Consider the following 24,382-nt stretch of genomic DNA (forward strand, 5'->3'; position numbering starts at 1 on the left):
GGGACCTGTATCTATGAGTTGGTAGCTGTGAGACTGACTTTTCAAACATCTAAATTACTCATTTAATTGTAATTGTCATCTTCAAAACAGCCTTTCTGGATGTCTAAGCCCGGATTCCTATAACCCTGCCAATCTTTGCTCTAATGTTTTGGAGCTCCTTTTTTTTTTTTTTTTTTTTTTTTGAGACAGAGTCTTGCTCTGTCACCCAGGCTGGACTATCTTGGCTCGCTGCAAGCTCCGCCTCCTGGGTTCACACCATTCTGCTGCCTCAGCCTCCCGAGTAGCTGGGACTACAGGCGCCCGCCACCACACCCGGCTAGTTTTTTGTATTTTTAGTACACGCTCGGCTAATTTTTTGTATTTTTAGTAGAGATGGGGGTTTCACCATGTTAGCCAGGATGGTCTCAATCTTTTGACCTTGTGATCCACCCACCTCTGCCTCCCAAAGTGCTGGGATTACAGACGTGAGCCACCGTGCCTGGCCCTTTTTTTTCTTTTTTATTAATGATGTGTTATATTTTTGTTAAAATTTTGTGTTGAAATATAAGATACACATAGAACAGTGCACATTTCATAAATGTAGGCTTAGTGAAATTTTACCACCTGAGCATACCCATGTAAACCTAGATCAGAACACAGACGATTACCAGAAGATTACACAGATTACCAGCCCCCAAAACCCCTCTCTTGCCTTTTTCAATCTGACCACTCCAGGGTAGCCACGACACTGGCTTTAACAGCATAGATTCACTTTGCTATTCATCATGCTTTGTATAGAAGGAGCCACGTGGCATATATTCTGCGTCTGGCTTTTATTTGCCGTGATGCTGGTGAGATTCATCCAGGTTGTTGCATGGAACTGTTAACAATTCTTTCTCATTGTTATGGTATTTTACTGTGTGGTCTATTACTTTATTTTAAAGAAAATATTTTTGTTGGTGGCAGATCCTTTCTGAGGTGGATGTGGATTTGGAAATGGCCAAAAGTTAATTCAGGGCCACATCAGGCGAGAAGGGTGGAAGGTCAGCAGAGCATTCTGCTTTCACTCAGCATTTTCCAAATATCTTGTGGCACAGAGTGTGGCTACCATTTGCTTCTCTAGCCCTGGGTGAATGGGGCAAACCTGTTGTATTTTTAGGGATGAGATAAATGTATAAATTAATGTAGAAAACTTGACATCTTTCGAAGTTGCATTTTTCCACTTTTATTTTCTTCTTTTTCTCTATTATGGATTCAAGTTTGTTATTTTGGTGTCATAATGAAGCACTATGTTTTGTTTCTGGTCTTGGTTAATTTTCTTGGCATTGTTACACCAGATGTTCATCTGGTGTTTTGTTCATCACACATCGTGTGTGGGTCACTCCCAGAGATTGTCCTGATGATCACTTTTCTTTATCTAGCTTTAAGAGTTAGGCTCCTATTTTCATGATTATTTAACAACCCTGATAACTAGCTGTATTAGTGTGTTTTCATGCTGCTGATAAAGACATACTTGAGACTAGGTAATTTATAAATAAAAAGAAGTTTAGTGGACCCACAGTTCCACGTGGCTGGGGAGGCCTCAGAATCATGGCAGAAGGCTAAAGGCACATCTTACATGGCGACAGGCAAAAAGAGAATGAAAGCCAAGAGAAAGGAGTTTCCCCTTATAAAACCATCAGCTCTGTTGAGACTTAGTCACTACCACGAGAACAGTATGCACTACCGTGAGAACACCACCCCCATGATTCAATTATCTCCCACTGGGTCCTTCCCACAACACATGGGAATTATGGGAGTTACAAGTCAAGATGAGATTTGGGTGGGGACACAGCCAAACCGTATCACCAGCCTTTAAACTTTTTTAAACCAGTCACATGGGTATCTTCCCAATTATTTTTATCTCTGTGTTCCAGACAAAAATTTGTTTTTGATACAACTTTATTGCCATTAATGGTTTTAATGTTTTGAGAGCATGATGATACAGGGACTTAGGGGGAGCCAGTAAGTGACACCTTGCTTTCCTTTCCTGAGTTCTGAGTCAGTGAAGACATAGCAGAGGAATTCAGCAGATGGATGTCAGAAACCACCTCTGTCACTGATTATTGTGATATTGGAGATTATAGCTGTGACAGGCATTGGACTTCTGTTGACTCCCAGAATGAAATGGATTAGCTCACCAGTCTAGTCACAGGTAGCCCTGGAAAGCCACAGACTGACTTCCAGAGGTCCTGCCCCTACTAAACATGTGTGCCTTGAGTCCCGCTGAGCATGTGCAGATGCTTTTTCTCAGCTTACCAAGCATGTAAGTCATCTTGCTTTCTGGTACGGGGCGTGTTGGGGGAATTAGTGAGTACAGGAGAAGAAAGGCAGAGTCTTATGTTTATGGAGCCCCCTTCATAAATGGTAGGGAACATCACAGACATGTAACGACACCTGATATTTTTTGCTGTACGTAATGATTACTCCATTGCTTTGCTGACACAGAGCACTATGGACCTCTGTTTACTGAGTGATCGGTAAACACTGATTGGCCAGTCTGGGAAGTACTACTGCATAAAATGGAAACATATGTTTGTTCTGCAACGGAAACTTTTCCTCTCATTCTGTAGCTCAAACAAAATCTGTCACATTATTTAATAATTGTACCTTTTCCTTGTATTACATTTAAAATCCTTAGCTAAATATTGAGCTACTGCTTGTATTTTTAGTGTTTACTTCTGCAGCCCCTTTCATTAGCAGTTAAACATGTTTCACTATATTCCATTTCAGGAAAAACAAAACAGACCTCGATCTTGATTTTCTTTCTTGTGTTCTATCATAGTCCAGCTTCCGGAAGGAGTTGTCTTATTGTCTGTCCTTCCTCATTATTTATTATCACTCCAAACAGACTTTTGCTTCCACTGTCATTCCACTAAAATAGTCTGACTGACGTCACTAATGATTTTTCTGTTACTCAGCTCAGCGGGCTTTTCTGTTTCTTTTACCTGATCTCCCGGAAGCTTGGTGTTCCTCCTTGAAGCCCTTAGCCGTGATGATACCAATTCCTTCTTGGCATCCACGGATTTTGCTTCCTTCTCAGAATTATTTGTGAACCTCTGTTCCTCACTTTACTCCCTAAATATGGGTTAGTGTGGGGGCTCCTTCCTCAGCTCTTTTACTTTGTTCCTTTCTTTGAATACATTCGTCCACTCCCATGAAAGCGTTAGTGACCACCATATCCTTGGTCACCACCCTAGTCTTCAGAGAGGTGGTGTAGCAGAGATTAAAAACCTGGATTTTGTAGTTACACAAATCTGGGCTTAAACTTCACTCCTCTATTGTGTGACTTTGAACACATTTTCTATCCTCTCTGAGCCCCTGTTTCCTCATCAGTAACATGGTAATACAGTAATATCCTTCTAAGGGTATACCTGAAGGTCCCCAGGATTTGATTACCTAAAATTCAGGATTGCTTCACTGCAAGGATAATGAAATAAGGATTGAGTGGAGGATGGGAGCATCACAACTTGCCGGTTGAGTTGTATCCAAGTTTGTGTTACTGCAGCAGATCAGGTTTTTAAAAGCTTTATTGTAATATCGTACTCACAGCAGGCATTATGCTGAAGATCGAATGATGAATACATAATACATATCATTTAACACAATATCCGGCACTTAATACTGACAAATGGTAGCTATTGTTAGCATTTTGCACTTGGAATCCCATAAGTATTTCAAAATCAACATTGCGAAACTTTAGTCTTCATCCTCTCCCCAAATCTGTTTCTCATTTTGAGTGATGCCATTGAAAATAACACCACTGTTCACAAGATTGCCCAAGAAGGAATCCTTAAATTTTCTTCTTTGTTCCCCACAATCTCCAGGATCTGTTGACTAAATTTTCTGTGCCAGCCCTGTGGTCTTACTCCACTGCCTATTACAGGTCCTCTAATTTCTTGTTGTTACTGGATTCTTGCAGTTGATGTCCCTCCCTGCAGCGCTTGGGCTTCATCTGATTATGTCACCCTCCTGCTGCAGGTTTTCCAGAGGACACTGAATCTATCAGGAGAAATCTAGCCCTGCTAGCAGGAACTAGGGGACTGTCCATGATTGTGAACTTCCATGATTGTGGAGTGCTGTCACACTGGCCTTGGTGCATGCAGGCGCCCTCTTCTGTTCTAATTATATAAGCATTTGTAGGTTGATGAACGTGAATCCTCCCTAAATTTCATGCAAGCAGAGAGACCTGTCAGATCGGTCACCACCATCTAGCACAGTGCCTACTTCAGTGTAGGTTCTCAGTACTTTTTTCCCTGCATGAAAGTTTTCTCATCGCTGCAGTTTCGTACGTGGGGTTCCTTTTGCTTAGAATACTTTCTTTCCATCCTCTACTTTGCCCAGCTAATGTTTATTCATCGTTCAGTACTGAGCTCATGTGTCACCTCCAGGAAGCTTTCTTTGACATCTTGCCCTGTGCCTCACCCCTGCCCTGCAGTCTGAGGTGGATGCCTCTCTTTTGCTCTTGGAACCCAGTTCACAGTCCATTTGATCCTCTTTGCTTTATTAGAATCATGATTTTACTGTGCTAGACTGCAACATCCTTGAGAGCAGGGGCAATCTTTATTTTTATATTTCCAAGGTCTGGCCGAGAGCCTGCTTGCCAAGTTTGACTGGACAAGTTGATGCTTCAACTGCTGGGCTGGGTGGGGACCGCATGGAGGAGATGCGGTGCAGAGGCCAAAAGGCAAATCTCGTTCTTGTGTCCGTGAGTTAATAGTTCCTTTTCAAATCAGTGTCTTCTGTAGTCTTGTTTATTCTTTACAACCATGAGATAATAGAGCCTGTGTCTCCATTTGAGAGATGGAGACATTGAAGCTCAAAGAAATTGAGGGATTTAAATGACTTGCTTGAGTTGCAGAGTTGAAGCTACGATTTTTGTTTTTTTAATTTCCAGGTCTGAATTATTTCTCTGTGAAGTTGCTTAAGTAAATGGATGGATATCAGAAACTGGAGAATAGTTAGAAGAGCAGGTAAATGGGTTTTGGATGAAGGAAAAAGAAACAAGAACAGTTTAGTGGTACAGATGCCTTATAGTTGGTGCCAGGATCTTATTTATAATTTTTAAAATTTTCATACTTACTTATTAGATGAGACCAAAATCCGTAACTTTTCCTATGAGGCACTTCATTAGCTGGCTCCATTTTCTGGGTGTCATGAAGATGCCTGGGGGTTCTATTGATGTTTGCTATTTTTCATCTCCTTCCCTTAGTTCCATGCTTTTTTCTGTTTGGAGGACAGCATATTCTGTCCCTCCCTCAGCTGTGATACATGTGACTTCCTTGCCAACTCCTCCATCTCACTAGCTCTGCTCATCTTTTGTGCAACCCTTGTGTGCTTCCATGCTCTGGTCTCCACGGCACTCACACACCAGTACCTGTTTAAGTGTTTGTAATAATTTATCTGATACTTGCCTGCCCCATTAGACTGTAGGGCCAGGTCTGGGACTATGTCTAGTTGTCCATTTCTATATCTCTAGCACTTAATCAGTATTGCCTAACTAACAAGGTGCCTGTTGCTAAGGGGATCAGAATGCTGTTAAGATGAGAACAGTTCAGTTTCTTTGGTTACACCTTTGCTCTCTATCTTAGCTACTAGTTTAGTTAGCCTAAGGGACCCAAATACACAGAAATCTCACAGAGCTGTAGCAGTCCACTTGATTAAAAGTTTCTTGCTTCATTCAAGCAGAGGAGGGATAGATGTTCATGAAACAATTCTTAGAAGTTTATAATTGTTGGTTACCATGGGCAAGCAGTGGAAATAGATAATAAAATCTCTTCTTCTTTATTATAAAGTTAGAATTGTACACTTTGTATAGATATTCCAAAACTTTTTAAAAATTAAAAATTTTAAAAATCAGGTTTTTTAGTCTAGAATCTCTGAACATGATAGCCTGTGCAAAAAGCTCACTGGTAGGTTACCAAATGATGTTATGCAGGTATAATGTAATTTGTGCATACGAATTCCATAGTTCTTTCTTTGCTTTCTTTCTGAACCAACACTCCCGACTCTTACGTACTTTGATTTAGTTTGCACTGAAATATAGCTTTAAATCTTAGATGTGTATTCTGCTATGTTTGGAGTTTTGTTTCTGGCTTTTCTTTTACATGAGGATGTGTAGAGATTCTACAGACAGCATTATCTTAAGATACAGAATAATTTTTGTAGCCATTATGTGAAAATTGTGACAATTTTGACTTCTAAGAATGGATTTAATTGTATTCTAGCACAACAACTTCTCTGGGGATATTCAGGTAGGATAACTGAATGTCGTGTTCATTTGAAGCCTGATGTTTTTGTTCATTTGGTTCTTTGAATTCTGTTTTTGCATTTACGTAAGTAGCTAGAAGTTATGTCAACAATTTTTTTTTCTGGTGGTAATAACTATAATATTAAAGGAGAGAGGAAACCGTACTAATACAGATTTTTGTTATTACAAATACCACAGTAAAACCATATTCAAATGACTTGGAAACATTCACTTCATAGAACATTTAGTCTCTAATCAAAGAATGGTGTGGGAATCTGTATTTTAAGCTGTGGTATTTAATGGGAAGTGTGATAGTGAATGCATCCCTATTATGTGATGCACACAAATATTCCGATTAAAAAGCATAGAAGGGGCCAGGCTCGGTGGCTCATGCCTGTAATCCCAGCATTTTGGGAGGCAGAGGCGGGTGGGTCATGAGGTCAGGAGTTCAAGACCAGCTTGGCCAAGATGGTAAAACCTCGTCTCTACTAAAAATACAAAAAATTAGCCAGGCGTGATGGCGGGCGCCTTTAATCCCAGCTACTTGGGAGGCTGAGGCAGAAAATTGCTTGAACCGGGGCGGCAGAGGTTGCAGTGAACTGAGATCGCGCCACTGCACTCCACCCTGGGCAACGGAGCGAGACTCTGTCTCAAAAAACAAAAAAACAGAGAGGGACGTAGATTCTGGGACCTGTGACTGTGAAGTCAGGAGACCACAGCCTTTCTGTTTTGGAGTCTGGCTCAGTGTGCTGTGGTTGGTGACAGCAGGGACCCCCTGTCCTCGGTGTGCTGAGGAAGGGAAGGTGGCCAGCCTAGGTCTCACTGGGGACAGTCGGCCGATTGTTCTTACAGTGCCTCATGTGTCATTTTGCTGACTGCCTCATGTCATTTTACTGACTGCCTTTTTTTTTAATAAAAATTTTTTGACTCAACTAGTGGTATTATTTTCCCCAACTTCATGTTTCACTTGGAAATTTATAGGATATAAGATTTGCTTACAGAAATCATTTTTATGATAAATATTATTATTTGAAGCAGGTGATACACTAAAAATAGTTTAGAAACCAAGTCATTATTATAGTGATAATTCGTATAAATATTTTTGAGTTCCTAGCTTATATTAAAAATGGTTTATCATTCACAGTTCTTATTACTGTATTTTTCTTAAAGCTTTGTCAATGTATCTTACATGTTTTAAGGTGGCATCAAATCAAAGAGGAAAAGAAAATCTTGATATAAGTAGACTGCATAATTAACATTTGCCCTGGTACTGTCTGGTTACATCAGCGATTCTCTAAGACGAAAGCTAAGAAGTTGGTGACAGAGTGTCAGTGGTGATTTTTGAGGAAGAAATGTGGTCACTGGGACTAATGTTGAACCACCCTGGCTTGCTGGACTTTTCTGCTGGGCCCTGGGGTCTGCAGTGCCACCGCTAGGCTGGAGATGGAGGGAGTCTGACCTGGCAGGAAGGCTGCCCTTTCTTTCCTTCCTTTTTTAGTTTGGTTGTTTCATTTCTTTTTTTCTATTCTGTCTTCATTTCTTTGAAGATTGACTGATCTACAGTACACCATTTAATTGAACCCTGACTGTACATTTACAAAGAGATTTGCATCTCTATGCTCAGTGGGGCATTGTTAGAACTCATCGGCTACCCAGGCTGCCACTGCCACTTTCTGTACAGGAGAAAAGTATCAAAAACTGTCACTGTGCTTAGAGCTTTGGATGGATTGTTATTGTAGCCAGCTGGAGACTGGAGGAGTCTGGTTGAATGTAGTAAACTCTCAGTTAATTAAAGCATTCAGGACTGAGATTTCTTGGTTAAGTAAATTTTTAAGTAGACTATATATAATATTTCTGTCTGTGCTGAAATTCATCTGAAGGTTAGCACTGAACATAAACATAAACAATAAAAAGCAGTGCAGTCTTTGAGTACTGATTCATTATGTCGATGTTATTATTTTGAACCAGTGAAGGATTGAACTGACAATAGTGAAGCAAAAGCTACTCTTGGAAGAGTTCCTTCTAAGTTAAATGTGGTCATTGTTTAAACCTTTCTGCCTCTTGGAATAATTTCAGTACTGTAGCTAACCTCTGTAGACAGTGCTGATAATTTTTAAGGTTACAAAAACCGTTTCATTTATTAAACTGCTACAAAAATTATTTTGCAGATCCTGCTAGAGGTGCTTTACAATTTCTATGACTTTCTAACCCAGGACATGGAGACTTGTTTCTGTGTTAACATTTATAACTAAAAAGCTGAATGTCTTAAATACAATGGATAGAATTCAGGACTTCAGATTGAACTGACTTAATGTACATATACTGGTGTCTTATTACATTTTCTCTCTCCTTTATTTTCTTTCATGTTTTTTTCAGTTGAGCATGACCAATGTGTTAGTTGCATGCTATATGTGGTGTGTGTGTGTGTTTTGTTGGCATTTAATGTATACATTAAATGAGATCATTTTCCTGAAGGTAGGTATATGTTTTATAAATTGCCAAATTTCATGAAAGGATATTGGGTAAGATTATCTATGGAATGCATGTCGTGGCAATTATTAACATAGAGCACAAAGTGGTGCATATTTAATTTTTTATTTTCTGAGTGTTTTGAATTTTAATTTCTAACTCTTTTTTTGTATCTGTAGTATTATATCCTTGCCTTATGATTTGGATATTCCATTATAGTTAAATCTGACTCAGTGAGCATTTTTTAAAGAAAAATGTTGGAAAATCACATTTTAATAGGACTTACAGATCAAACAGGCTATACTAGTCAAGCTGCTGACAAGATTTTGTCATTTCTCAAATATTAGTGCTTGAATTATTGTAAATCACACAACGTAAAAACTGAAAAATATTCTGAATTTGGGTATTGACACCTTCCTAAAGTTGCAAAAGTGTGCCCTTGCTTAAATTTCTATGGCAGTAATTTTAAAATATCTTGTTGTTACATGAAAGGCAATTTCTTGGTAGAAGATAAAGTCATCTTTTTTGTACGTAAGCCTCTGAAATAAGGGTATGCTTTCTTGGACAAAAAAGTAACAATATGTAAAAGTTTCCAGAGCCTGAGGCGGGATTCCTCTTACAATATTTTCCAAACTTGTTTTTGTTTTTTTTGAGACGGACCCGCACTGTGTCGCCCAGGCTGGAGTGCAGTGGCGTAATCTCGGCTTACTGCAACCTACGCCTCCTGAGTTCAAGCAGTTCTCTGCCCCAGCCTCCTGAGTAGCTGGCACTACAGGAGCCCGCCACCATGCCCGGCTAATTTTTGTATTTTTAGTAGAGATGAGGTTTCATCATCTTGGCCAGGCTGGTCTTGAACTGCTGACCTCGTGATCCACCCGCCTTAGCATCCCACAGTGGTGGGATTACAGATGTGAGCCACTGTGCCTTGCCACTCTTTTAAGAGTCTAGAAGTCGTATGTACGTAGGGAGAATATTGAATGTTAGTATCTATACCAGATCGAATTTGAGATGTTTTTTATTTCTCTGGGAAAAATATACCTATAGATGAATGGTGTTATTTTTTTCATTTTTTTCCTACTGATATTATAAATGTTATACTCTGAAATACTAAATTCACTTAGAAAATGTTCATTTCTAAGGCCAGTGGTTAAAACCAGTAAAAACTGCCCCCCCTTAACCCAAGCAAGTATCTTCCTAGTGTTCTAGTTTATCAGACATCCAAAAGCGGAGCTGCTCTGCTGCCTTCACAGCACGGCCCCACGTGCTCCCTTTGTTGCCTCCAAAGTATTTCTGCAAAAATCTCAGGGCTCTGAACAGCACACTTTAATAATAAGTAGCTAGATACAGGGTACTTTGGAAAAGTTGTAAGTATGTTCTGTATTTGGGCATAAATATAGAGCAGTCTTTAGATCTAGAATCTCATCCCCATTATTTTTCCAAATGAGAGAATTCAAGTCCCAGAAAAATGAAATGGCACTTAAATTAGACATCTGTTTAGTTGTTGAAAGGAAACCACGTAAGTCTCATTGCTGCCTCAGCTGCAGAAAGCACTGGTCAGCTGCAACTGAGACTCCAGCCTCTGTGCACTGACTTCATGCCCTTCTCTGTAGGTCATGCAGCTGCGTGGCTCCTGGAAACTTGAAGTTAACACAAAACATCCTTCATACAGGTTGGGTGTCCCTAACCCAAAAATCTGAAACCCCCAATGTTTCAAAATCTGCAACAAGTATCTACATGACACTCAAAAGAAATGCTCATTGGAGCATTTTGGATTTCAGATTTTTGGATTTGGAATGCTCAGCTGGTAAATACAATGTAAATATTCCAAAGTCCAAACGAATCCGAAATCCGAAACACTTCTGGTCACAAGCATTCAGATGAGGCATAGTCAGCCTTTATTGGGGTCGCGTATCAATTTTTACCTTTAAATAAAAAAGATTCTTGTATAAATTTTATCTGCATTTTTTCTTGGTGTTTTTGTGGGCAAATAAGTGCTAAACATTGTTTTCCATATTGATTTCATTTGCAGAACATTATAGGATACTTTAAAAAACATATTTAAATACATTTTGTATATTTATTTAAAATAAGCATTTTCCAGGCAGAATGATTTCTCTCACAGGTTATTGTAAATACGGATTTATATATAGAGTTTCTATCACTATTATTATTTAAAAATTATTTTAGCCCAGTTTTGCCGAATTTTTACATGTACTTCCAGCTCTTAGAAAACTTTCCAGTACTGGCCAGGCACGGTGGCTCATGCCTGTAATCCCAGCACTTTGGGAGGCCAGGGCAGGTGGGTCATGAGGTCAGGAGATTGAGACCATCCTGGCTAACATGGTGAAACCCCGTCTCTACTAAAAATACAAAAAACATTAGCCAGGTGTGGTGGCGGGCCCCTGTAGTCACAGCTACTTGGGAAGCTGAGGCAGGAGAATGGCGTTAACCCGGGAGGTGGAGCTTGCAGTAAGTGGAGATTGCGCCACTGCACTCCAGCCTGGATGATAGAGCGAGACTCCGTCTTAAAAAAAAAAACAAAAAAGCAACGAAACGACCTTTCCAGTACTGTCTTATTTGTGAGAATAGAAAGCTACTGTAGTAGAATGATATGTATTTATGACATTTCTGTGTATGATTTACAGGAAGACCATGCACTCAGCTGCAGCTTCTAAATCCAGAACGATTTGCACGTCTTATCAAGGAAGTAATGAATACATTCTGGCCTGGCAGAGAATTGATCGTTCAATGGTATCCATTTGATGAAAACAGAAATCACCCATCTGTTTCATGGCTTAAGATGGTTTGGAAAAATCTTTATATACATTTTTCAGAGGATTTGACTTTATTTGATGAGATGCCACTTATCCCCAGAACTATACTAGAGGAAGGTCAGGCATGTGTGGAACTCATTAGACTCAGGATTCCATCATTAGTCATTTTAGATGATGAATCTGAAGCACAGCTTCCAGAATTTTTAGCAGACATTGTACAAAAACTTGGAGGATTTGTCCTTAAAAAATTAGATGCATCTATACAACATCCGCTTATTAAAAAATATATTCATTCACCATTACCAAGTGCTGTTTTGCAGATAATGGAGAAGATGCCATTGCAAAAATTGTGTAATCAAATAACTTCGCTACTTCCAACACACAAAGATGCCCTGAGGAAGTTCTTGGCTAGTTTAACTGATAGCAGTGAGAAAGAGAAAAGAATTATTCAAGAATTGGCAATATTCAAGCGCATTAACCATTCTTCTGGTCAGGGAATTTCCGCTTATACAAAATTGAAAGGTTGTAAAGTCTTACACCATACTGCCAAGCTCCCAGCAGATCTGCGACTTTCTATTTCAGTAATAGACAGTAGTGATGAAGCTACTATTCGTCTGGCAAACATGTTGAAAATAGAACAGTTAAAGACCACTAGCTGCTTAAAGCTTGTTTTAAAAGATATTGAAAATGCATTTTATTCACATGAAGAGGTAACACAGCTTATGTTATGGGTCCTTGAGAATCTGTCTTCTCTTAAAAATGAGAATCCAAATGTGCTTGAGTGGTTAACACCATTAAAATTCATCCAGATATCACAGGAACAGATGGTATCAGCTGGCGAACTCTTTGACCCTGATATAGAAGTACTAAAGGATCTCTTTTGTAATGAAGAAGGAACCTATTTCCCACCCTCAGTTTTTACCTCACCAGATATTCTTCACTCCTTAAGACAGATTGGTTTAAAAAATGAAGCCAGTCTCCAAGAGAAAGATGTTGTGCAAGTGGCAAAAAAAATTGAAGCCTTACAGGGCAGTGCTTGTCCAGATCAGGATGTTCTTCTGAAGAAAGCCAAAACCCTCTTACTGGTTTTAAATAAGAATCACACACTGTTACAATCATCTGAAGGAAAGATGACATTGAAGAAAATAAAATGGGTTCCAGCCTGCAAGGAAAGGCCTCCAAATTACCCAGGCTCTTTAGTCTGGAAAGGAGATCTGTGTAATCTCTGTGCACCACCAGATATGTGTGATGTAGGCCATGCAATTCTCATTGGCTCCTCACTTCCTCTTGTTGAAAGTATCCATGTAAACCTGGAAAAAGCATTAGGGATCTTCACAAAACCTAGCATTAGTGCTGTCTTAAAACACTTTAAAATTGTCGTTGATTGGTATACTTCAAAAACCTTTAGTGATGAAGACTACTATCAATTCCAGCATATTTTGCTTGAAATTTATGGATTCATGCATGATCATCTAAATGAAGGGAAAGATTCTTTTAGAGCCTTAAAATTTCCCTGGGTTTGGACTGGCAAGAAGTTTTGTCCACTTGCCCAAGCTGTGATTAAACCAATCCATGATCTTGACCTTCAGCCTTATTTGCATAACGTACCTAAAACCATGGCGAAATTCCACCAACTATTTAAGGTCTGTGGTTCAATAGAGGAGTTGACATCAGATCATATTTCCATGGTTATTCAGAAGATATATCTCAAAAGTGACCAAGATCTCAGTGAACAAGAAAGCAAACAAAATCTTCATCTTATGTTGAATATTATCAGATGGCTATATAGCAATCAGATTCCAGCAAGCCCCAACACACCAGTTCCTATACATCATAGCAAAAATCCTTCTAAACTTATCATGAAGCCAATTCACGAATGCTGTTATTGTGACATTAAAGTTGATGACCTTAATGACTTACTTGAAGATTCTGTGGAACCAATCATTTTGGTGCATGAGGACATACCCATGAAAACTGCAGAATGGCTCAAAGTTCCATGCCTTAGTACAAGACTGATAAATCCTGAAAACATGGGATTTGAGCAGTCAGGACAAAGAGAACCACTTACTGTAAGAATTAAAAATATTCTGGAAGAATACCCTTCAGTGTCAGATATTTTTAAAGAACTACTTCAAAATGCTGATGATGCAAATGCAACAGAATGCAGTTTCTTGATTGATATGAGAAGAAATATGGACATAAGAGAGAATCTCCTAGACCCAGGGATGGCAGCTTGTCATGGACCTGCTTTGTGGTCATTCAACAATTCTCAATTCTCAGATTCAGATTTTGTGAACATAACTAGGTTAGGAGAATCTTTAAAAAGGGCAGAAGTTGACAAAGTTGGAAAATTTGGTCTTGGATTTAATTCTGTGTACCATATCACTGACATTCCCATCATTATGAGTCGGGAATTCATGATAATGTTCGATCCAAACATAAACCATATCAGTAAACACATTAAAGACAAATCCAATCCTGGGATCAAAATTAATTGGAGTAAACAACAGAAAAGACTTAGAAAATTTCCTAATCAGTTCAAACCATTTATAGATGTATTTGGCTGTCAGTTACCTTTGACTGTAGAAGCACCTTACAGCTATAATGGAACTCTTTTCCGACTGTCCTTTAGAACTCAACAGGAAGCAAAAGTGAGTGAAGTTAGTAGTACTTGCTATAATACGGCAGATATTTATTCTCTTGTGGATGAATTTAGTCTCTGTGGACACAGGCTTATCATTTTCACTCAGAGTGTAAAGTCAATGTATTTGAAGTACTTGAAAATTGAGGAAACCAACCCCAGCTTAGCACAAGATACAGTAATAATTAAAAAAAAATCCTGCTCTTCCAAAGCATTGAACACACCTGTCTTAAGTGTTTTAAAAGAGGCTGCTAAGCTCATGAAGACTTGCAGCAGCAGTAATAAAAAGCTTCCCAGTGATGAACCAAAGTCATCTTGCATTCTTCAGATCACAGTGGAAGAATTTCACCATGTCTTCAGAAGGATTGCTGATTTACAGTCGCCACTTTTTAGAGGTCCAGATGATGACCCAGCTGCTTTCTTTGAAATGGCTAAGTCTGGCCCATCAAAAAAGCCATCAGATGAGTTGTCACAAAAAACAGTAGAGTGTACCACGTGGCTTCTGTGTACTTGCATGGACACAGGAGAGGCTCTGAAGTTTTCCCTGAGTGAGAGTGGAAGACGACTAGGATTGGTTCCATGTGGGGCAGTAGGAGTTCTGCTGTCAGAAATCCAGGACCAGAAGTGGACTGTGAAACCACACATTGGAGAGGTGTTTTGCTATTTACCTTTACGAATAAAAACAGGCTTGCCAGTTCACATCAATGGGTGCTTTGCTGTTACATCAAATAGGAAAGAAATCTGGAAAACAGATACAAAAGGACGATGGAATACCACGTTCATGAGACATGTTATTGTGAAAGCTTACTTACAGGCACTGAGTGTCTTACGGGACCTGGCCACTAGTGGGGAGCTAGTAGATTATACTTACTACGCAGTGTGGCCCGATCCTGATTTAGTTCATGATGATTTTTCTGTAATTTGCCAAGGATTTTATGAAGATGTAGCTCATGGAAAAGGGAAAGAATTGACCAAAGTCTTCTCTGATGGATCTACTTGGGTTTCCATGAAGAATGTAAGATTTCTAGATGACTGTATACTTAAAAGAAGAGATGTCGGTTCAGCAGCCTTCAAGATATTTTTGAAATACCTCAAGAAGACTGGGTCCAAAAACCTTTGTGCTGTTGAACTTCCTTCTTCGGTAAAATCAGGATTTGAAGAAGCTGGCTGCAAACAGATACTACTTGAAAACACATTTTCAGAGAAACAGTTTTTTTCTGAAGTGTTTTTTCCAAATATTCAAGAAATTGAAGCAGAACTTAGAGATCCTTTAATGATTTTTGTTCTAAATGAAAAAGTTGATGAGTTCTCGGGAATTCTTCGTGTTACTCCATGCATTCCTTGTTCCTTGGAGGGGCATCCTTTGGTTTTGCCATCAAGATTGATCCACCCTGAAGGACGAGTTGCAAAGTTATTTGACATTAAAGATGGAAGATTCCCTTATGGTTCTACTCAGGATTATCTCAATCCTATTATTTTGATTAAACTAGTTCAGTTAGGTATGGCAAAAGATGATATTTTATGGGATGACATGCTAGAACGTGCAGAGTCAGTGGCTGAAATTAATAAAAGTGATCATGTTGCTGCATGCCTAAGAAGTAGTATCTTATTGAGTCTTATTGATGAGAAACTAAAAATAAGGGATCCTAGAGCAAAGGATTTTGCTGCAAAATATCAAACAATCCCCTTCCTTCCATTTTTGACAAAACCAGCAGGTTTTTCTTTGGACTGGAAAGGTAACAGTTTTAAACCTGAAACCATGTTTGCAGCAACTGACCTTTATACAGCTGAACATCAAGATATAATTTGTCTTTTGCAACCAATTCTAAATGAAAATTCTCATTCCTTTAGAGGTTGTGGTTCAGTGTCATTGGCTGTTAAAGAGTTTTTGGGATTACTCAAGAAGCCAACAGTTGATCTGGTTATAAACCAATTGAAAGAAGTTGCAAAATCAGTTGATGATGGAATTACACTGTACCAGGAGAATATCACCAATGCTTGCTACAAATACCTTCATGAAGCCTTGATGCAAAATGACGTCACTAAGATATCAATTATTGATAAGTTAAAGCCCTTTAGCTTCATTCTCGTTGAGAATGCATATGTTGACTCAGAAAAGGTTTCTTTTCATTTAAATTTTGAGGCAGCGCCATACCTTTATCAGTTGCCTAATAAATATAAAAATAATTTCCGTGAACTTTTTGAAAGTGTGGGTGTGAGGCAGTCATTCACTGTTGAAGATTTTGCTCTTGTTTTGGAATCTATTGATCAAGAAAGAGGAACAAAGCAAATAACAGAAGAGAATTTTCAGCTTTGCCGGCGAATAATCAGTGAAGGAATATGGAGTCTCATTAGAGAAAAGAAACAAGAATTTTGTGAGAAAAATTATGGCAAGATATTATTGCCGGATACTAATCTTATGCTTCTCCCTGCTAAATCGTTATGCTACAATGATTGCCCTTGGATAAAAGTAAAGGATACCACTGTAAAATATTGTCATGCTGACATACCCAGGGAAGTAGCAGTAAAACTAGGAGCAGTCCCAAAGCGACACAAAGCCTTAGAAAGATATGCATCTAATGTCTGTTTTACAACACTTGGCACAGAATTTGGACAGAAAGAAAAATTGACCAGCAGAATTAAGAGCATCCTTAATGCATATCCTTCTGAAAAGGAAATGTTGAAAGAGCTTCTTCAAAATGCTGATGATGCAAAGGCGACAGAAATCTGTTTTGTGTTTGACCCTAGACAGCATCCAGTTGATAGAATATTTGATGATAAGTGGGCCCCATTGCAAGGGCCAGCACTTTGTGTGTACAACAACCAGCCATTTACAGAAGATGATGTTAGAGGAATTCAGAATCTTGGAAAAGGCACGAAAGAAGGAAATCCTTATAAAACTGGACAATATGGAATAGGATTCAATTCTGTATATCATATCACAGACTGCCCATCTTTTATTTCTGGCAATGACATCCTGTGTATTTTTGATCCTCATGCCCGATACGCACCAGGGGCCACATCCATTAGTCCTGGACGCATGTTTAGAGATTTGGATGCAGATTTTAGGACACAGTTCTCAGATGTTCTGGATCTTTATCTGGGAACCCACTTTAAACTGGATAATTGCACAATGTTCAGATTTCCTCTTCGTAATGCAGAAATGGCAAAAGTTTCGGAAATTTCGTCCGTTCCAGCATCAGACAGAATGGTCCAGAATCTTTTGGACAAACTGCGCTCAGATGGGGCAGAACTTCTAATGTTTCTTAATCACATGGAAAAAATTTCTATTTGTGAAATAGATAAAAGTACTGGAGCTCTAAATGTGCTGTATTCAGTAAAGGGCAAAATCACAGATGGAGACAGATTGAAAAGGAAACAGTTTCATGCATCTGTAATTGATAGTGTTACTAAAAAGAGGCAGCTCAAAGACATACCAGTTCAACAGATAACCTATACTATGGATACTGAGGACTCTGAAGGAAATCTTACTACGTGGCTAGTTTGTAATAGATCAGGCTTTTCAAGTATGGAGAAAGTATCTAAGAGTGTCATATCAGCTCACAAGAACCAAGATATTACTCTTTTCCCACGTGGTGGAGTAGCTGCCTGCATTACTCACAACTATAAAAAACCCCATAGGGCCTTCTGCTTTTTGCCTCTCTCTTTGGAGACTGGGCTGCCATTTCATGTGAATGGCCACTTTGCACTGGATTCAGCCAGAAGGAACCTGTGGCGTGATGATAATGGAGTTGGTGTTCGAAGTGACTGGAATAACAGTTTAATGACAGCATTAATAGCTCCTGCATATGTTGAATTGCTAATACAGTTAAAAAAACGGTATTTCCCTGGTTCTGATCCAACATTATCAGTGTTACAGAACACCCCTATTCATGTTGTAAAGGACACTTTAAAGAAGTTTTTATCATTTTTCCCAGTTAACCGTCTTGATCTACAGCCAGATTTATATTGTCTAGTGAAAGCACTTTACAGTTGCATTCACGAAGACATGAAACGTCTTTTACCTGTTGTGCGGGCTCCAAATATTGATGGCTCTGACTTGCACTCTGCAGTTATAATTACTTGGATCAATATGTCTACTTCAAATAAAACTAGACCATTTTTTGACAATTTACTACAGGATGAATTACAACACCTTAAAAATGCAGATTATAATATCACCACACGCAAAACAGTAGCAGAGAATGTCTATAGGCTGAAACATCTCCTTTTAGAAATTGGTTTCAACTTGGTTTATAACTGTGATGAAACTGCTAATCTTTACCACTGTCTTATAGATGCAGATATTCCTGTTAGTTATGTGACCCCTGCTGATATCAGATCTTTTTTAATGACATTTTCCTCTCCTGACACTAATTGCCATATTGGGAAGCTGCCTTGTCGTCTGCAGCAGACTAATCTAAAACTTTTTCATAGTTTAAAACTTTTAGTTGATTATTGTTTTAAAGATGCAGAAGAAAATGAGATTGAAGTTGAGGGACTGCCCCTTCTCATTACACTGGACAGTGTTTTGCAAACTTTTGATGCAAAACGACCCAAGTTTCTAACAACATATCATGAATTGATTCCATCCCGCAAAGACTTGTTTATGAATACGTTATATTTGAAATATAGTAATATTTTACTGAACTGTAAAGTTGCAAAAGTGTTTGACATTTCCAGCTTTGCTGATTTGTTATCCTCTGTGTTGCCTCGAGAATATAAGACCAAAAGTTGCACGAAGTGGAAAGACAATTTTGCAAGTGAGTCTTGGCTTAAGAATGCATGGCATTTTATCAGCGAATCTGTAAGTCTGAAAGAAGATCAGGAAGAAACAAAACCAACATTTGACGTTGTTGTTGATACTCTAAAAGACTGGGCATTGCTTCCAGGAACAAAGTTTACTGTTTCAGCCAACCAGCTTGTGGTTCCTGAAGGAGATGTTCTGCTTCCTCTCAGCCTTATGCACATTGCAGTTTTTCCAAATGCCCAGAGTGATAAAGTTTTTCATGCTCTAATGAAAGCTGGCTGTATTCAGCTTGCTTTGAACAAAATCTGTTCCAAAGACAGTGCATTTGTTCCTCTGTTGTCATGTCACACGGCAAATATAGAGAGCCCCACAAGCATCTTGAAGGCTCTACATTATATGGTCCAAACTTCAACATTTAGAACAGAAAAATTAGTAGAAAATGATTTTGAAGCACTTTTGATGTATTTCAACTGCAATTTGAATCATTTGATGTCCCAAGATGATATAAAAATTTTAAAGTCACTTCCGTGCTATAAATCCATCAGTGGCCGCTATGTGAGTATTGCAAAATTTGGAACATGCTATGTACTTACAAAAAGTATCCCTCCAGCTGAAGTGGAAAAATGGACACAATCATCATCATCTGCATTTCTTGAAGAAAAAATACACTTAAAAGAACTGTATGAGGTGATTGGTTGTGTACCTGTAGATGATCTTGAGGTATATTTAAAACACCTCTTACCAAAAATTGAAAATCTCTCTTATGATGCAAAATTAGAGCACTTAATTTACCTTAAGAATAGATTATCAAGTGCTGAGGAATTATCAGAGATTAAGGAACAACTTTTTGAAAAACTGGAAAGTTTATTGATAATCCATGATGCTAACAGTAGACTAAAGCAAGCAAAGCATTTCTATGATAGAACTGTGAGAGTTTTTGAAGTTATGCTTCCTGAAAAATTGTTTATTCCTAATGATTTCTTTAAGAAATTGGAACAACTTATAAAACCCAAAAATCATGTTACATTTATGACATCCTGGGTGGAATTCTTAAGAAATATTGGACTAAAATACATACTTTCTCAGCAGCAGTTGTTACAATTTGCTAAGGAAATCAGTGTGAGGGCTAATACAGAAAACTGGTCCAAAGAAACATTGCAAAATACAGTTGATATCCTTCTGCATCATATATTCCAAGAACGAATGGATTTGTTATCTGGTAATTTTCTGAAAGAGCTATCTTTAATACCATTCTTATGTCCTGAGCGGGCCCCCGCGGAATTCATTAGATTTCATCCTCAATATCAAGAGGTAAATGGAACACTTCCTCTTATAAAGTTCAATGGAGCACAGGTAAATCCAAAATTCAAGCAATGTGATGTACTCCAGCTGTTATGGACATCCTGCCCTATTCTTCCAGAGAAAGCTACACCCTTAAGCATTAAAGAACAAGAAGGTAGTGACCTTGGTCCACAAGAACAGCTTGAACAAGTTTTAAATATGCTTAATGTTAACCTGGATCCTCCTCTTGATAAAGTAATCAATAACTGCAGAAACATATGCAACATAACAACTTTGGATGAAGAAATGGTAAAAACTAGAGCAAAAGTCTTAAGGAGCATATATGAATTCCTCAGTGCAGAAAAAAGGGAATTTCGTTTTCAGTTGCGAGGGGTTGCTTTTGTGATGGTAGAAGATGGTTGGAAGCTTCTGAAGCCTGAGGAGGTAGTCATAAACCTAGAATATGAATCTGATTTTAAACCTTACTTGTACAAGCTACCTTTAGAACTTGGCACATTTCACCAGTTGTTCAAACATTTAGGTACTGAAGATATTATTTCAACTAAGCAATACGTTGAAGTGTTAAGCCGCATATTTAAAAATTCTGAGGGCAAACAATTAGATCCCAATGAAATGCGTACAGTTAAGAGAGTAGTTTCCGGTCTGTTCAAGAGTCTACAGAATGATTCAGTCAAGGTGAGGAATGATCTCGAGAATGTACGAGACCTTGCACTTTACCTCCCAAGCCAGGATGGTAGATTGGTGAAGTCAAGCATCTTAGTGTTTGATGATGCCCCACATTATAAAAGTAGAATCCAGGGGAATATTGGTGTGCAAATGTTGGTTGATCTCAGCCAGTGCTACTTAGGGAAAGACCATGGATTTCATACTAAGTTGATAATGCTCTTTCCTCAGAAACTTAGACCTCGATTATTGAGCAGTATACTTGAAGAACAGTTAGATGAAGAGACTCCCAAAGTTTGTCAGTTTGGAGCGTTGTGTTCTCTTCAAGGAAGATTGCAGTTACTCTTGTCTTCTGAACAGTTCATTACAGGACTAATTAGAATTATGAAGCATGAAAATGATAATGCTTTTCTAGCCAATGAAGAAAAAGCCATAAGACTTTGCAAAGCCCTAAGAGAAGGACTGAAAGTGTCCTGTTTTGAAAAGCTTCAAACAACGTTAAGAGTTAAAGGTTTTAATCCTATTCCCCACAGCAGAAGTGAAACTTTTGCTTTTTTGAAGAGATTTGGTAATGCAGTCATCCTGCTGTACATTCAACATTCAGACAGTAAAGACATTAACTTCCTCTTAGCATTGGCAATGACTCTTAAGTCAGCAACTGACAATTTGATTTCTGACACTTCATATTTAATTGCTATGCTAGGATGCAATGATATTTACAGGATCGGGGAGAAACTTGACAGTTTGGGAGTGAAATATGACTCTTCAGAGCCATCAAAACTGGAACTTCCAATGCCCGGCACACCAATTCCTGCCGAAATTCATTACACTTTGCTTATGGACCCAATGAATGTTTTTTACCCGGGAGAATATGTTGGGTACCTTGTTGATGCTGAAGGTGGTGATATCTATGGATCATACCAGCCAACATACACATATGCAATTATTGTACAAGAAGTTGAAAGAGAAGATGCTGACAATTCTAGCTTTCTAGGAAAGATATATCAGATAGATATTGGTTATAGTGAATATAAAATAGTTAGCTCTCTTGATCTGTATAAGTTTTCAAGACCTGACGAAAGCTCTCAAAGCAGAGACAGTGCTCCTTCTACGCCAACCAGCCCTACTGAGTTCCTTGCCCCTGGCCTGAGAAGCATTCCTCCTCTTTTCTCTGGTAGAGAGAGCCACAAGACTTCTTCAAAACATCAGTCCCCCAAAAAGCTTAAGGTTAATTCTTTACCAGAAATCTTAAAAGAAGTGACATCTGTGGTGGAGCAAGCATGGAAGCTTCCAGAATCGGAACGAAAAAAGATTATTAGGCGGTTGTATTTGAAATGGCATCCTGACAAAAATCCAGAGAACCATGACATTGCCAATGAAGTTTTTAAACATTTGCAGAATGAAATCAACAGATTAGAAAAACAGGCTTTTCTAGATCAAAATGCAGACAGGGCTTCCAGACGAACGTTTTCAACCTCAGCATCCCGATTTCAGTCAGACAAGTACTCATTTCAGAGATTCTATACTTCATGGAATCAAGAGGCAACGAGCCATAAATCTGAAAGACAGCAACAGAACAAAGAAAAATGCCCCCCTTCAGCTGGACAGACTTACTCTCAAAGGTTCTTTGTTCCTCCCACTTTCAAGTCGGTGGGCAATCCAGTGGAAGCACGCAGATGGCTAAGACAAGCCAGAGCAAACTTCTCAGCTGCCAGGAATGACCTTCATAAAAATGCCAATGAGTGGGTGTGCTTTAAATGTTACCTTTCTACCAAGTTAGCTTTGGTTGCAGCTGACTATGCTGTGAGGGGAAAGTCTGATAAAGATGTAAAACCAACTGCACTTGCTCAGAAAATAGAGGAATATAGTCAGCAACTTGAAGGACTGACAAATGATGTTCACACATTGGAAGCTTATGGTGTAGACAGTTTAAAAACAAGATATCCTGATTTGCTTCCCTTTCCTCAGATCCCAAATGACAGGTTCACTTCTGAGGTTGCTATGAGGGTGATGGAATGTACTGCCTGTATCATAATAAAACTTGAAAATTTTATACAACAAAAAGTGTGAAGGCATTTAAGGGGGAAAAAAAGAGGTAGATCTTGAATGTGTTGTAGCACAAATATAAATTGCTGTACTTCATTAAGCTTCATTGCCAGTTAGCTAGGAATTGTGAAGCACATTGCAGATTGCTCTGGGAGAATTCTGGAGTTGTTATGTGCATGAATACCAACGGAAAACCTTAACTGAATCTAGAAGAAAAGTATTTTGAGATGGTGGTGAGCTGCAAAACAGGTGGATGGATTTGAATGATTGGGATGGTACATTATTGAGCTGCACTTTCTATAACCAAAGCTTAGCAGTTTGTTAGATAAGAGTCTATGTATGTCTCTGGTTAAGAGGAAGTGAATTTTATGTTTTTAACATGGTATTTTTGAAGGAGCTAATGAAACACTGGACATATCATTGATTTAAACATAAGGGGAATTAAGTCTTTGTAGTTTGTCATTTTTTTAAGTGGATCTTCTTGGATGCATTATTTTCTTATCAGCTGGCTCTGATTATGAATTTGTTGCAATTTTATGTCGTACTCAGTGCATTTAAGAAATGGTACAGTATTTTAATCCTGTTACTTGACTAAGAGTGTGAAGGTAGTACTTTTTAGAGTGCACTGAGTGCACTTTACATCTTTATTTAAATTTTTTTGACATCTTTTGTTTACAGGCTTCCTGTTTCATGAAGATAGCAATGGAAAACTAAAAATGGTGGCAGTTCTTATTACCAGATGAGATGTTAGTATTGTTTCTGGAAACTGCTTGCCAAGACAACATTTATTAACTGTTAGAACACTTGCTTTATGTTTGTGTGTATATATTTTCCACAAATGTTATAATTTATATAGTGTGGTTGAACAGGATGCAATCTTTTGTTGTCTAAAGGTGCTGCAGTTCAAAAAAAAAAAAAAAAAAAAACCTTTTCTTTCAATATGGCACTTAGTGGAGTTTTTTTTTTAACTTTAAAAACATTAACAATTGTTAAAATCATTGTGTTATCTAGTAGCTTATAATGATCAGCTTATATTTCTCCATGGTCAGAACTGACATTTAATTCACATTTGTCTCACCATACTTCTGTAACATAGTTCTGTCGCAGAATATAAAAGAAAGGTAATGATAATTAGTTTATATAAGTGTACTGGCTGTAAATGATGCTAAATATATTTTATGCAATTAAGGGCTTACAGAACATGTTAAAACTTTTTTACTTTTATCGGTAATAAGGAATGTTTGCACCTCCACCCTGTATTGCTTCTGGATGCGAAACCATGTAATTATTTCTGCTGTTATATAAGGTGCCATACTTTTAATAAAGCAAAATGTACATATGAAATCATCGTAATGGGTATTTCCTGGGAAATAGTTCATTGGAAATCAAACTTAACATCTTAATATTGAATTTTGATGTGTGTCTAGGTGTGTGTTTATTGGAAATATTAGGAAAATATTTTCCTGTAT

The 24,382-nt window shown here is 38.3% G+C and overlaps 1 protein-coding gene across 8 annotated transcripts in view; it reads left to right on the plus strand.

The window, feature by feature from the left end:
- Positions 1–24,257, plus strand: part of LOC105490256 (sacsin molecular chaperone) — a 107,891-nt gene extending 83,634 nt beyond the window's left edge. For 5 of the 8 annotated variants that reach the window (XM_011755704.3, XM_011755708.3, XM_071081554.1 and 2 more), the window contains 2 exons: positions 6,246–6,272; positions 11,383–24,257. In XM_011755704.3, coding sequence (XP_011754006.2) covers positions 6,246–6,272; positions 11,383–22,937 — 11,582 coding nt within the window. In that variant the 3' untranslated portion in view covers positions 22,938–24,257. Of the gene's footprint in view, positions 1–4,915; positions 4,992–6,245; positions 6,273–11,382 lie in introns of all 8 variants that reach the window. The other 3 variants (XM_011755711.2, XM_011755712.2, XM_011755706.3) reach the window with 3 other exon arrangements.
- Positions 24,258–24,382: the final 125 nt, after the last annotated feature.

The sequence above is a fragment of the Macaca nemestrina genome, chromosome 16, assembly GCF_043159975.1.
Source record: "Macaca nemestrina isolate mMacNem1 chromosome 16, mMacNem.hap1, whole genome shotgun sequence".
NCBI classification, from domain to species: domain Eukaryota; kingdom Metazoa; phylum Chordata; class Mammalia; order Primates; family Cercopithecidae; genus Macaca; species Macaca nemestrina.